At 39.9% G+C, this 13,672-nt stretch overlaps 3 protein-coding genes across 3 annotated transcripts in view; 1 reads left to right on the top strand and 2 right to left on the bottom strand.

Annotated features, from left to right (window-relative positions):
• rassf4a (Ras association domain family member 4a) overlaps positions 1-7,555 on the bottom strand; it is a 26,074-nt gene extending 18,519 nt beyond the window's left edge. Inside the window, exons 1-3 of the mRNA XM_013913565.1 lie at positions 7,376-7,555; positions 1,461-1,529; positions 1,262-1,337 (exon numbers count right to left, since the gene is read on the bottom strand). Coding sequence (XP_013769019.1) covers positions 1,262-1,337; positions 1,461-1,513 — 129 coding nt within the window. The 5' untranslated portion in view covers positions 1,514-1,529; positions 7,376-7,555. The remainder of the gene's footprint in view (positions 1-1,261; positions 1,338-1,460; positions 1,530-7,375) is intronic.
• LOC102209678 (C-X-C motif chemokine 9-like) lies at positions 2,245-3,573 on the top strand. Its single transcript, XM_005743912.1, has 4 exons — positions 2,245-2,318; positions 2,445-2,574; positions 2,671-2,754; positions 3,095-3,573. Exons 1-4 carry the CDS (start codon positions 2,252-2,254, stop codon positions 3,210-3,212), a joined length of 399 nt encoding a protein of 132 aa, XP_005743969.2. The 5' UTR covers positions 2,245-2,251; the 3' UTR covers positions 3,213-3,573.
• A 2,008-nt stretch (positions 7,556-9,563) lies between the features above and the next one.
• Positions 9,564-13,286, bottom strand: tmem72 (transmembrane protein 72). Its single transcript, XM_005743928.1, has 5 exons — positions 13,211-13,286; positions 11,292-11,358; positions 10,571-10,642; positions 10,274-10,413; positions 9,564-10,125 (listed from the first exon to the last, which is right to left on the bottom strand). The coding sequence occupies exons 1-5, from the start codon at positions 13,284-13,286 to the stop codon at positions 9,689-9,691; spliced, it is 792 nt and encodes a 263-aa protein (XP_005743985.1). The 3' UTR covers positions 9,564-9,688.
• Between the last annotated feature and the right edge of the window lie 386 nt (positions 13,287-13,672).

Genomic DNA, 13,672 nt, shown 5'->3' with positions numbered 1-13,672 from the left:
TTTTTTTTTTTTTGCACGTCTGGTCATCTTACACATTAAGCCAGCATATTAAGCTAAAGCTCTTTTGCACACATCAGTTTCAAATCTCCATATTTTGTCTCCTTTTCTCTCTTCAGCTATTTATTTGTACTATTTGTATTTATATGTTCTATTTCTGTTGTATATATTAATCGGCATCTGTGGGTGGACATCAAAGCAAAGAAAGAATTTCATTGCACAAAGAAATGCCTTTTCTCTTGTGACACATGACAATAAACACTTTGAATCTTGAATCCCATGTGGTGGACTTCAGTAGGGTATTTCCCCCCCCCCCAGATAAATCCATATTCAGCTTAGATAAACGGAAATTTTAATTTCATTTTTCATGTTCAGCAGAGCTGGGGAAAGAAAGAAAAAATCAGCTCTGACATACTGTTACAAACTTACAGTGGTTCATTCCACCACTGTAACATGTACGAAGTCATTCTTTATGGAAATTAGAAGGGAAAATGTTTTATTTAATCTCTTCTTATCACACATTAAGGCTTTTCCTTTTTACACATTTCAACCACTTTGTTTTTTAATATTATGGTTAATGTTGTAATAGCACTGGTGCCTCTGTATCCATGCTGGGTCTGTGGCTATGGGGGATTTTCCCAAAAGTGACAATGTAGTGAGTCTCACCCTAGGGGCACAACAAGAGGGGCAGATCTTGACCACCTTGCCCTGCCCTCTCTCTTTCTCTCACACATTGCTTCCTCCTTAAAAAACCCGCTGGTAAACGCAAAGGGAAACTCCCAACCAAAAAACCTGAAGAATGAATATCTGACAAATAACTAAAACTTTTGCAAACAGCTTTACACCCACAACAGCAACATTTTGCAGAAAAAAAAATGTTGTGCTAAGCAGACTTTGATGAAGAAATTTTGAAACTCTTGTTTCTCCTTGTATCTTTATTTTGAGGGAAATAGGGGCGTTTTTGTGGTTTGCCGACTGCTTGTCCCAAAGGAAAAAAACAAAAAACAAAACACAGCACTCTCAGGTCTGTGTTTAGATCCGTCTCCACATTGGAAACCAGTTCAGTCTTGGGACTTTTTTCCTGATCATTTGATTGAAAACCAGAGCGCTGGTTTATAGCAACTGGTTCCAGTTTTGTTATGTGCGTGAGCCATTTTATGTAGCGTGTCCTGCATTCCAGCAAGGCAATTTTCAAAACTGCTCTGGTCACCCCCCCCAGCACTGTCTCTTGCTAGGTGGTCCATGAGCCACTCGCTTTTCCTACCTCACGAGTCCTCAGCTGGAAGTTTTTCCCTTCATGGTAACAGTTGTACGTCTTCAGCAGTGACAAGATATCAGACCTGAGCATGAACACACAAAAGGATGAATCAGTTCTAAAAGTGAGAGCACTGATAAAAATTTAATAAATGTGAATTTCTACTGTAACGTAAAAACTGTCCAGTGATGGAGCAAGGAGCACTTACTTTGGTATGAGTTTCTCCTCACTGAGCTTCACGTAGGTCTGATGCGCACTCATTCTGATTAGAGTGCAGCTGTGGCAGAAAAACATCAAACACAAAAATTAAAATATGCATGTGATGCTAATGTACCAATAATTTTGACTGTGAGAGTCTGTGTGGATTTAAGCAGTGAACAGAAACGCAGAAATACAGTTAAAGCATATAATGAGTGCAACTTAGTGTTATTTGCTGTCATACTTTTTCCAAAGTTGGAGATCTTTGGGATGTTTTTTCCTCTTGTAATGAAAAGGATTTAAAATATTTGCTCCGGTGTTAAGGGCAAGGACAGTGGTTTAGGAGAAATCACATGACATTGGCATGCAGCCATCATGTTGTATCATGTTGCAATAGAGCAGCGCAAATGGCAGAAAACAACATCTTAATCTAATTAAGGGGTTAATGGCCGCTTCAGTGGGCATCTTATGTGTAATTATAAGTAAAACAAGCGGACAAGAAAAAAAGACAGCAATCGCTGCATCATTTTTGTCTGTGTCACTTGTGTCGTCTTCTTTTTTGTTTCAGAATCTAGTGGACAGCACAAAACAAAAGGGAAACCTATTAATCAATGGGTGCTTTTTTTCTGGCAAAAGCAGGAGAGATGTCCCTGATCCTTGCCCAGATTCCTGTATCCTGATACTGTGGATGGACGGTGGTACAGGGAAATTCCTCGCTGGGAAAACACACCACGTGGGGGAGGAGCATGAGTATAAAGCAGCCAACATGTGGTTCTGGGCTCAGTGTCAACGTCCTTCAGCATGAAGCTTAATCCTCAGTCCGTCTGTGCGTTCGCTATCCTTAGCCTTTGCTGTGTACTGATCACAGGTAAGAGTCTTTTCACTTATTCATGCTTACAACTAAAACTCACTCTTTTTCAGGGTTTTCAGTAACTTAACCTGTGCTGTTGGTTGGACTGAGCTGACTTTTGATCTTATTACAATTTCTGTGCAGTGAGAGAGTCAAGCAGCACATTTATCCCGGGGAGATGTGTTTGTCCAAAAACACAACAGGGTGTCAGAGGTCAACTGAAGGCACTCAAAGTGTTACTACCAAGCTCCACTTGTCACAACGTCACAGTCATGTGAGTACCAGATACTGCAGACACACTTTCACCTCTTCAGACCTGTGTGCACTGAGGTGATTGTAAACTAAAGGTGTTGTTTCGTGCGTTTTTCAGAGTCACCCTGCAAAGAAACAATAAATCACTGTGCCTGAATCCAGAAGCGCCGATGGCCAAACAGCTGATTCGCTGCTGGCTTAGGTGAGATTTATCTGTTTGTCACTGGTCAGTAAACTAATGAACACATAGGGGATACACCCGTCTTCAAAGTTCCTGTAGATTGCAACCAACAGTGTCTTATAAGTTGCCCAGCCGGTTTTTGTAACAAAGCACTGTACTGCTACTTAATCTTTCCTACTGCTTTGCTGCTTGAGAATCAGTAACAAATTTCAGTTTCAGGTGAATTTATTGCACAACAAATGAATACAAATTTCTATCAGAAGAAGAAAAAGGGTCTGATATTAAGTACTGATACTTAATGCTGGATTTTCTAAGCTCATCTTTTTCTTAACTGTGCTCCTTTATGTTTTTCCCCCTCCAGAGTTCAGCAGTTGGGTCGTGATGCAAAACTGTGTCTACAAAGGAAGAAAAGGAGAGGGGGCCAACGCCAGCAGACTCGACAGAGGAGAAAAGGCCAAAACAGGAAAGTCTCATCCTGAGACTCTCAGTAGCTAGTCAGACTAAGGAAGGAAAAAAATGACACCAAGTATGTACAGAGGAGAAGTGTGCGCAGGGGAGAAACTACTGTAAGGCCACTTGTGTCTTTTCTCTCTCTTTATGTCATTGCAGACATTAAGCTTCTTTAAATTGTCTAAGCTCTACATCAAAGTCTCCTTATTATTTCATTCTTAATGACTATGTATTGAAGATGTATTGAAGCAAAGCCCTGGAGGCTCATAAATGAAAAAACAAGTCCATGGTTCTGTATATGCAGCTGGGAAGACCAACTCGAGATTTTGTAGTTTATATTTATACGACTGCTTGATGTTTTATACTTTATTTTAAATAAACATATCTGAACAATTCTGTGACTGTGTTATTTTGGCTTAAGCCTTTGATATTCTTAATAATTGAAGGAAAGGAAAGGGATTTTATTCCTTGGCAGGATATGCGAGGTCACCGAGCAGACAGCCTCAGCTTAAGCTAATAAACTAAAGGATTCAAGTCAGCTGCAGGAATAAAGCAAATTGTTTTCACTTAAACTTTGTATTGGTATCCTAAATTTATAACCTATAACTAACCACGTGTTGTTTTTATAATCTGGATGCATGACATCCTTTTCCATGGCTCTTACCTGAGAGAATCCCTAACGTAAAAGCAATGGAGAAACTGATCACCATTACGGTGCATAGTGGTTATTGTGTATGCTGAATTTTATGACTACAATGGTTGGTGGTGTTGCACAATAGATGCGGAAACATCTAGGTGATCAGGGTGTGGATTTTGTAATGTTTTATGATAGCTAGTTAAGCTCAAAATCCATTTGAGATTTCGTGTAAATCATGTGACACCCTACTGGAGTCAAAGCAGAATATACAGACACAGAGAGAAACTTCAGCAATAAATACTTTTTCTTGCACAGCATGAGCTGAATAAGTGAAGCATGCACTGACCTGTACCATTTCCCCCTCCCAGTGTTTAAAGAAGAAAAAAAAGTAGAAGTATGTGAGCTAATATGGAAAGTGAAAGTTCTCAATAACAGCACCTTTGTCAAAGGACAGAAGTTAATTTTAGGGACTTTTCTTATCTGTTGTGGGAAAGTGGCGGTTCCTTTGGAACCAGGTATTTATTAGGTATGACAGGATTCTTGTAGATGATGCAACAGGATAACAGTATTGGTAGAGAGCTATAGAAGTACTCAGTACGTTTATAGTTTAATTATCTTTACCATATCACATGCACTAAAATACACTAAAGGGTTTTTATGAGAGGCAAGTAAAGGCCAAGGTGTAAAGTAATATCTACATTTCACCAACAGCTAATGAAGAGGAAAGAAGTACAACACTAGGAAAAGGGAAAACAAAAAAATATAGTGATTGAAAAAACACAACTGAAAATGAATTGTTATTCTAAACTTCAATGCTAACTACTTAAAAAAGAAAAATCTTGATAGTAATCTTGGCCCTTTATACAAACCGCTTAATACATTTAAGGCTTGTGGTTTTTTCCCCCTCACCTGATAACATACTACATTTATAATATAATCTTATGATCAGATAAGTAAAGTGAAAAAAACATGTCTTATCCTCACCAAGAACATGTTTATGCAACACACAGATTAGTCACCTATGACGTAGATGATGCTATGGTGCCATCTAGTGGCTATTGCAAGATAGAACTTATGAAATCTTAAAGCAGTGTGGTTCCCGCTTAATGTGCCACACTCAATTTATTATGTACACCTGCCCCACAGTTCTTTATGCAAATAATCATATACCAGCAACTAAATACATTTAAGCATATAGATATGGTCAAGGTGACCTAGTGAAGCTCAAAGCTTTGAATGTACTTTAAATGTTGCATGGTTGTTGGCGCCAGACAGACATTGGGGTTTACAGAGAATTATCTGAAAGGGAGAGAAGTAGCATTTCTCTGGGGAAAATGTCTTGCTGATGCAAGAGATCAGAGGAGCATGACCAGACTGCTTTTAGTTGATAGGAAGTAACTCAAATAACAGCTTATTAAAAAGAAGGTATATAGGTACCTTAAAACAGATGGGATCCAGTAGCAGATACCAGAGTGGGTTCAGCCAAGGATAGAAAACTAAGGCTACAATTCACACAGGCTGATCAAAACTGGTAAATAGAAGATTAGAAAAATGTCACCTGGCCTAATGACCCTCTATCTCTGCTGCAAAATTCAGAGGGTTTGCGCAAACGACATTTAAGCATGGATCCAACCTGCCTTGTATCAGCGGTTCAGTCTGGTGGTAGTGGCTGCTTCCAGCAGGATAACACACCGTGTCACAAAACTCCGATTTTTTTCAAACTGGCCTCTTGAACACAGGAGTGACTTCACTGTACTCAAATGGCCTCCACAGATCTTAATCCAATAGAGCACCCTTGGAATGTGGTAGAATGGGAGATTTTCATCATGATGTGGTGCTGCAGCAACTTTGTGATGTTATCCTGTTAACATGGACCAAAATCTCTGAGGAATGTTTCCAGCATATTTTTGAATCTATGGCTCGAAGAATTAATGAAGTTCTGAAGGCAAAAGGTTGTCCAACACAGCACTAGGAAGGAGATAAAGTGAGTACTCAAGTATATACTCACTCACCACTAATCTCTGAGTATAAATATCTATAATGAGCCAACCTTTATTTACAGGGACTGCAGTCTCTTTCACACCACCAGGAGACAAAGGCAGCTTTGTGTGCAGCATTAGTGCAGATTTGACTTTAAAAACAAAACAAAAACAAAAAAACACAAATGTCTGAGCTATTTTTTGGTCTCAGTACTTCCTGAGATTTTATCACATGACAAAAAAAGGGAAGTTAATCAGTTAAAGTAATGCTGTGTGACTTATTTATAATAAATACTGTTCCACTTTGATACACTTCATTTCAATCTGGAACTGGCCCATTCATGATGACTTTATTATGAGTCATTAAATCTTTTATTCTCAGAATCAAGGGAGGCAGATCTTTCTGAAAAGAAACCTCAGTCATACAGGAAATGATTTTTTTCTAGATCTTTAAGCAAAAACAGAACTTTGTCCGGTAGAGGAGAAAAAAAAACAGAAGAAAAAATGCTTGCATGAGCAGTGTTAGCCACCACAGAAATCAGGAAACAGACTGCCCCATACTGTCTGACTGGGAAGTGATCTCTGGGAGGTGATTCAACCAAATAATAGGAATAAAAAAACTAAACAAAATAGAGAGAAGTTAAAGATATAACCTTAACAAAATCCTCCTGGTTTGGGTTTAAAGAATCGACAATTAAGTCCACATTTATTTCATGCATTACTGAGGCAACAACCCCTGTCCTACCTCCCCCTTTAATGACCTCTGCCCATCGCCAGCTTCAGCTAAGCAATGTGCTGACAAAGTATGTGCATACAGAGATGGTCAGTCTACCTCTCATACATATTTATACACAATAATGGGTTTATAAATTTTCCATAACTTAAAGGTTTCCAGTCTGTCACCATTATTATGAATTATTCAACAATCACAAATGGCTATACGGTAGATGGGCCAAACGCTGTGCGATGAAAATTCATTTTATTTGGCTGGGCTCGGGTTTCGGTGAATTTGCGTCGTCTGCGTTTTCTCAGCTTTTCTCTCCTATTCATGCATCATCTTTGTGTGCAAGCTTCCTCGGTGGACAAAGAGCTTTCATTGCAGGTTTGCTAATTGGTTTGATCATCGCGAGATTCGTATCCAATTATCACACCTACACCGGCAGCTGCGCCCGAAGACAATTCAGTCCCACGCGTAAAATGACACGGAGAGCTCCAAATAAAGCACTCAATGAATGAGTTTCCGAAACATATCTCAACAAAAAAGTATAAATTTAAAATGCTAATGAGGCAAAACACTGATCGGCAAATCACGGCTGACTTAGAGCTTTAACGATAACGAACGCGGTTTCTAACAGCAAATAGTAGATCACATGAAGGCTAACGGAAAGTTTCTTATACTAGTCAATACTCCCAAAAGCAAAAGACAAAACAAAGCGTAATTTAACCTGTATCCAACTTCTGAGCATCTCTTCTTATCAGACTATTTTTATTTGTTCCGGGCTTTTATTGCAGGATGAAAGTTATTGTGCCTTCTTTAAACGTAACTAAACATAAACTGAATCATTTTGAGCCTTACCATAACAGAGTGCGTCCCCGTTTTCTTCCGTATCACCAGCGTTATATGCCTCTTTTCGTTATCAGTTTTCATGCCTCCTTGGCAGTGCGGTATTCTGAGCCGAGAGATAAAGGTGACATCCTGAATATCCAATAGCAGCCCGCGTTGATACACCGCAGCCAATCACACTCGAGCATAGGCGGGCTGAAACAGGGCTGCATACCTCTCCCTTCTTGATCAAGGTGGCTCTGGGGCTTTGCTTTAATCCTATCAGCCAGAAGTGTTTTAAATTGTGGTCTTCGCCACACTAAGGGTGTTAAGACTCAGCTCTAAGACTATAAAGGTTTAATTTAGAGCTTTGATTGAAAGTTATATGGGTTAAGTGAGATTTGTATAAAAAACACATGTTATCCATGCAGCATATTTTGGTTTCTATTGAACTGTTGAACACAATTGACACTAAATGATAAATAATGTATTCGTAGAGTATTCTTGTTGCTGGATGTTTGTTTTCCATATGGGTAACAAAATGTAGTTTTGGTTTATTTGCTATCGAGGGTGAATTTTAACTTCAATATCCACTTCTGAGATATATTCTTTAAATTCTTTCTGCTGTTACATATTTAGTGACAGGAAAAATCTAATTGGTTTACGAACACCACCAACAACGACCCACTCTGCTGTATTTTTCCAGCTAGAGGAAGAAGTTCCTGTGACCTGTTAAGATTTTTTTCACCCATCCTGTTTTTGAGCCTGGATCTGCCATCTAGGAAACTATTGCAGGGTGGAAACACAAACTGTAGGAAGTGCTTCTCTCTCTGTGTCTGAATAGGATTCATGATTTATGCACAGAGGAAGTAAGTTGTTCCAGCAGCTGAACGACTTCCCTCATTCTGACGGATGTGGACATGACAAAGCTGCCGGAGCGCTTATAGAAGAGGGCGAGAAATAGTGCCGTTCTTTTCCTCCCGTCTGTTTATAGGTCAGTCAGCTGCTAATTGAACAAAGATCATTGTGAAGATAATAATAAAGCTCAGGTTATGGGCCAGTGAGCAGCCTCAGCAAAATCCAGACAAAGACTCTGTTCTTTCCACAACACAGGCGAAGGTCTCGTCTCTCTGGAGAGGATACACATGTCATGACATAAAAACATATCGAAGCTATTTATGACACCAGGTGATACCATGCTGGGTTGTGTAACTTTGTGAGAAATATGTGGAATAACCCTGTTGTTTAACCTTCAGGTTGTTCATGCTATCTGGCCTCAGTTCTCGCTGAGGTGCCTTCTGATGAATAGGGCTCTCTGTTTACATCGATTCTCTCCTTAGCTGTGATGCCACAGAGAGGTTTCCTCTAAGGGCTACATACAGTTATATATTTATTGTACAGTGAACAAAAGACTGAGGAATACCCTGTGTGTGTGGAGTGTGTGTGTTTTGACAGAACAAGGCAATATTGATTTATGACCTGAACAAAAGAGGAATGCCCATGTAGAGTCTCACATCCTTTGTAGCTCAATAAAATAAAAAGGAAAACAATAGAAACATCAATACAGGCTTTTTTCTATTCACTTTTGAATCATAATTATAGTAAAAATAAGTGCAATTCAAACTGCCTGATTCACTCTTAGTGCTCACCATATGACCCTTTATCGATAAATAATTTACTGTGTTTGGCTAGACGTGTTTTGGGTGAAGCCTGTAGCCGTGCTTTGGGTGAACGATCTGATGTTTCTTTCATCACCATATTAACATGAACACTCCTCCCAGAGCTCTGTCTCCATGGTCACCGCTCGCACACGACAAACACACAATGAGGGCCGACGCATGCACCTGCACAAGCTCCACTGCCTGCTATACTCTCAGTCACATTTGCACATGTTTTCTCTGAATGAGTGAAACAGTTGATCTAATTTATGACCTTATGAATAATGTATGTGGCAGTAACTGGATGGGATTGCTGGGCATTAATGTCTGCTCTTCATTCAGTGCTGTCTTTGACAAAAACAACAACAACAAAAAAATAAAAAAAACAGGCCTTAATCCACCCACATGCACATGTTGGTACAAATGGTTTCATTTATTTGAGTGCATGCATTTGAAACTCCAACTTTTAAATTTGTACAAGACTCCAAAAATATACAAATCAGTCAAATATTTCATAAAAATCAATTTTTTTTATAGCTTAATCACATAAAATAAACCTTATTGTGGAAGACATTGGTGCTTTCTACAAAAAGTTGGTTCAAGACCAGCTGGTTGTACAGAGTATGCGTGAATGCATTATTCTTTATACATCATTTCCATTGTGTGTTATCAGTAAGCACAGCGACATTCAGTCAGTAATCATAGGTGCAGTGTCTGAGGTGGTGTCTGGCTCACAGTATCCATCCATCTCTTCCATCTCCCTCTCCACAGGCTCCTCCCCACTTCTAAAGCATATTAGTCTCTTCTCTTTCCACCTCCTCCTCCTTTCCCCATCTGTGTCTTTAGGTGCTGTTGTCTGCTCCAGCTCCAGCATAGCCTGGATGCTGTCTCCTCTCTCTCCGGTGCTGAGGCAGTTGTCTCTGCTTGTTGGTGCCAGCCCCTGCCCTCTCCTGCCTGTCACCATATGGAAGAATGAGAAGGTGCCGTCTGAGCCCGTGCTTTCTGTCACAAAGACAGCAGTTGGGCCTTGGTTGCTGAAGCTCTCCTGCGGGCTTTTGGGAGGTTTGGTCTTTGTTTTCTTGCTCAGTATGAAGTTGAAAAAGGCTGTCACCAGAAGCATTGTTCCTGAAGTTAGAATAATAATGTCACCATTAATTTTCTATGCTACATCTATGCTTTTTATGCTTTTCCATGATAGGAGCATCTGCTGCTGAAATGCCACAGCAACAGGAAACAGTAATGTGAAGTATTGAACTTGCTGGTGTTGTTTTACCTGGGATGATTGCATGCCACACCAGCACAGGGTGCAGGAAACAGACCACTGACATGATGGAGTAGTATAGGAACTTATGAAAGCCTCCAATGCGAGCCATCTTCCCCCACAGTAAAAACAACTTCCAGTCTGGAGGGCAGCTGTAGAGATATCAGGCAAGAAGGCAAGAAAAAAGTCAGCATTACTTTACATTATTACAGTTTAGACTGCAGTTTAGACTGCAAAGTTCAAAGTTTGAAAACCTCAAAGAATTGTGAGTTATCTTTGCTACAGTAGCCATGAGGGTTGTGTACTCACGGCAGACACATGGACAGGAGAGAATCCAGGAAATAGGCTAGTTCAAGAATCATGATCCCAATAAATGAGACTCTGGGGGAAGAAATTGGACAATGATGATATACTCAGTAATTTCTACACTAAAAAAAAGCAGCTGCAAGTGCTCAAGATACTACCCTACACATGGTAAAGAAAACATTTGTGACAACTGCAATTTTCTTGTATTTAGTTTACAATTATCTAATCCAGCAATAGAGAAAAATGCACCCAGACTAACCAGTATTACACACTAACCTCTTTTAAGTGTAATTGGTGTGTTGTGTGTTACTGTGTGTGAGGACAGCATCCATCTGCACTAACTTTATGTGTAGTGATTGAATAAACAGTCATTCGTTTCTAGTGTCCTTGGAGAGATGTTTTCCGTTGTCTCTGTGGGAATTTGTCTCTGTACTACAGAGATAATAATAAGAATCAGAAGATGTCCTCTGTTCTGCCCTCTGCACCCTGCTTCAACTTTCTGAGTCCTTCCCAACAGCTCCTCTCAAGTGTGTTTATTTATCAGAGACTATAAAAGCATGTGCAGTGTTTTTCTAAACCATCTTCTTAAAGCCCTTGGGTCTTTAGCTTTGCCAGCTTTCAAAACCAGGCTGTGTATTTGTAACTCAAGAATGCCACCAGAGTCAGGAGTGCTTGTAAATCCCATCAGTAAGTCAAGAAGTAGACTCAAAAAGTAAGCGCTTACATTAGATAGATGCCAAGGCTGTTGAATTCTCCCTGATGTAGTGTTTCCACTCCCACAGCACATAACACTGAAAAAGACACGGGACAATAATTCAGCTTAATTCATGGATTTGTTGGTGAACAGATTCTGTCCACCAGATGTCAGAGTAAGTTCATGAATTTTTCTGTGCTGGATGCTGGAATGCAGCCCAAGGTAACCTTCTGTAAATGCTCTCAGTACTTTCACTGGGATTAAACACTCTGTGTGGCGTTTTCAGTGTTCTTTGGATTTATTTTTTTACCATGTCTTTCATATTTTGCTTTAAAAGTTGTCTCTATAGTGTTCTGTCAGCCACAGTAATTTAAAGCCGACTGAATGTTTTCCTCAAGAAAAGGGCAACTGTCTGTAGCACAAGGAATGCAACTTAAAGTCACATTTACATACCACAGGAATGGTGGTACTGACCTAGTGATGTACATTAAAGGTATTTAAAGATGCTTAATTTAAGCAATTATTGCAATTGTTCCTGTCATGGTCATGAAACTTTGGTAATAACTTACTCATGCTTGCAATTGCCATACCAATGTCAGTAGGTAATTTTACTTGAGTGGACATATCACACAGTCACAGTCATGGCTAATGCCATAAAACGCCATCAATCCATGAGATCTATGCTTTAGCATCAAGATAGTAAATCTCTTCAGCAGATAATGCTAACTGTGACTTAACTACACTTCTATATGGTAAATGTCAAACTAATGCCAGCAGTTGGTTAGTTTAGCAAAAATGCTGGAAGCATGGGTAAACAGCTGGCTTGACTCTGTCCAGATGTAACACAATCCACCAACCAGCACCATTCAGTGTTCCTTTAACAGGAAGTTCTCCCAAGCTGTGTGCTGACAACAATAAAATACCTTTCTTGCTACATGAAAGGGCACTACTGTCCTGGTGTGACACAAGATAAGAAATGACATGACAGCAACATTTTTACAATTTTAAACAAAAGTGCATTTTATTAACCAGTCATCCTCTTGTGAGATAAGCCCGGTTAAATGGGGATTGCTGCCAAACACATGGAAGCACTTTCTCTGGCCTGCTTACCAGAAATCAAGAGATTCAGTGATACAATCTGCAGCAGAGGGAAACTCGGGTAATGTGGCTAAATGGTTTCTAGTAGTTTGGAGAGTATGCAAGGATTTAAAGCTGCATATAGAGCAGCTGGATATTAACAGAGCTGCTCCCTGCATGTACTGAGAGCATGTGGAACACACACAGACACCAACAGGCCAACCCAGACATGTGAACTCATAGCAGACTGCCAGCCAGAGGCACACACACATAGACATTTACCAAAAATAGACTGATACACACACGCACACATAAAAATAATGCACAGAAAGCTCATGTAGGCGCGAATGCACAACAGCTTGTGATCACATAATCCCAATAACCCAGCTGGACACAGAGACTGTTTGTGTCATTTGTGGCACATGCTTCTCAATAAATATTCAGTGTCTGCAGATGTTTGAATTTAAGTGTGTGTGTGGGGGGGGGTCCCATATTTTTCTGAAGGAAGCAACAAGCAGACAGCTTTTATGATGATTTACTGAGGCAAAGAGAGCTTTGTACAATCTGTCCCTGTGTGTCTGAGGAAAACAGAAAAGGAGGGACAATAACGTAAATCAAGTGTATGCTCTATATATCAGCCAAGACAGGGTTTAGTGCTCTTGGAGATCAAGACTATGTCACAGTCTGACCTTTTAACATTGTTTTTAAAGACATGATGGGTGCCTCTTCCCCTGACGAGATGTTTTAAGATTTTTTGAAAGATCTATAGGTGCACCCAAAGAATCTGGCTCATACTAAAACGAGAAGAGACACACATGACGCTAAATGAAATCTTTTGCTTTTCTCTGCTTCTTTTCATATTTATGTCTTACCTGTGGATGTAGAAATGCCAAGGAGCCTGCAGGTGCACTCGACTACAATCCACCATATTCTCTCTAAGCTCCCCATGACCTCAAAAATTTCACCTTTGTAAAATATATATATTTTTTCCCAGTGCCTGATCGTTATAAAAGTAGCATTCTAGATGCGTAGTTGAATCCTGGCTAGATGAACAGATGGTAGAAAAGCTAAAACAGAGCAATGCAGCACTTCCATGATGTGGAGCCTGTTACCTCATGAAGGTTTGTGACTGAATGCCCCTGTTGCTGCAGTAACTGCTAACCCACACACACACACACACACACACACACACACACACACACACACACACACACACACACACACACACACACACACACGTCAAGGAGAAATTATTGAGCTCAAGGTAACTTGCTGACCATTTTACATTTGTCATTAAAGCTGGTTAAAAATTAAATCCATTAAAAACCCATCTA

This window comes from Pundamilia nyererei, unplaced genomic scaffold, assembly GCF_000239375.1.
Source record: "Pundamilia nyererei isolate P.nyererei 1_Seehausen unplaced genomic scaffold, PunNye1.0 scaffold00136, whole genome shotgun sequence".
NCBI lineage: Eukaryota > Metazoa > Chordata > Actinopteri > Cichliformes > Cichlidae > Pundamilia > Pundamilia nyererei.
Note: the sequence above shows the minus strand (reverse complement) of the source record. Positions and strands in the feature narration are given on the sequence as shown.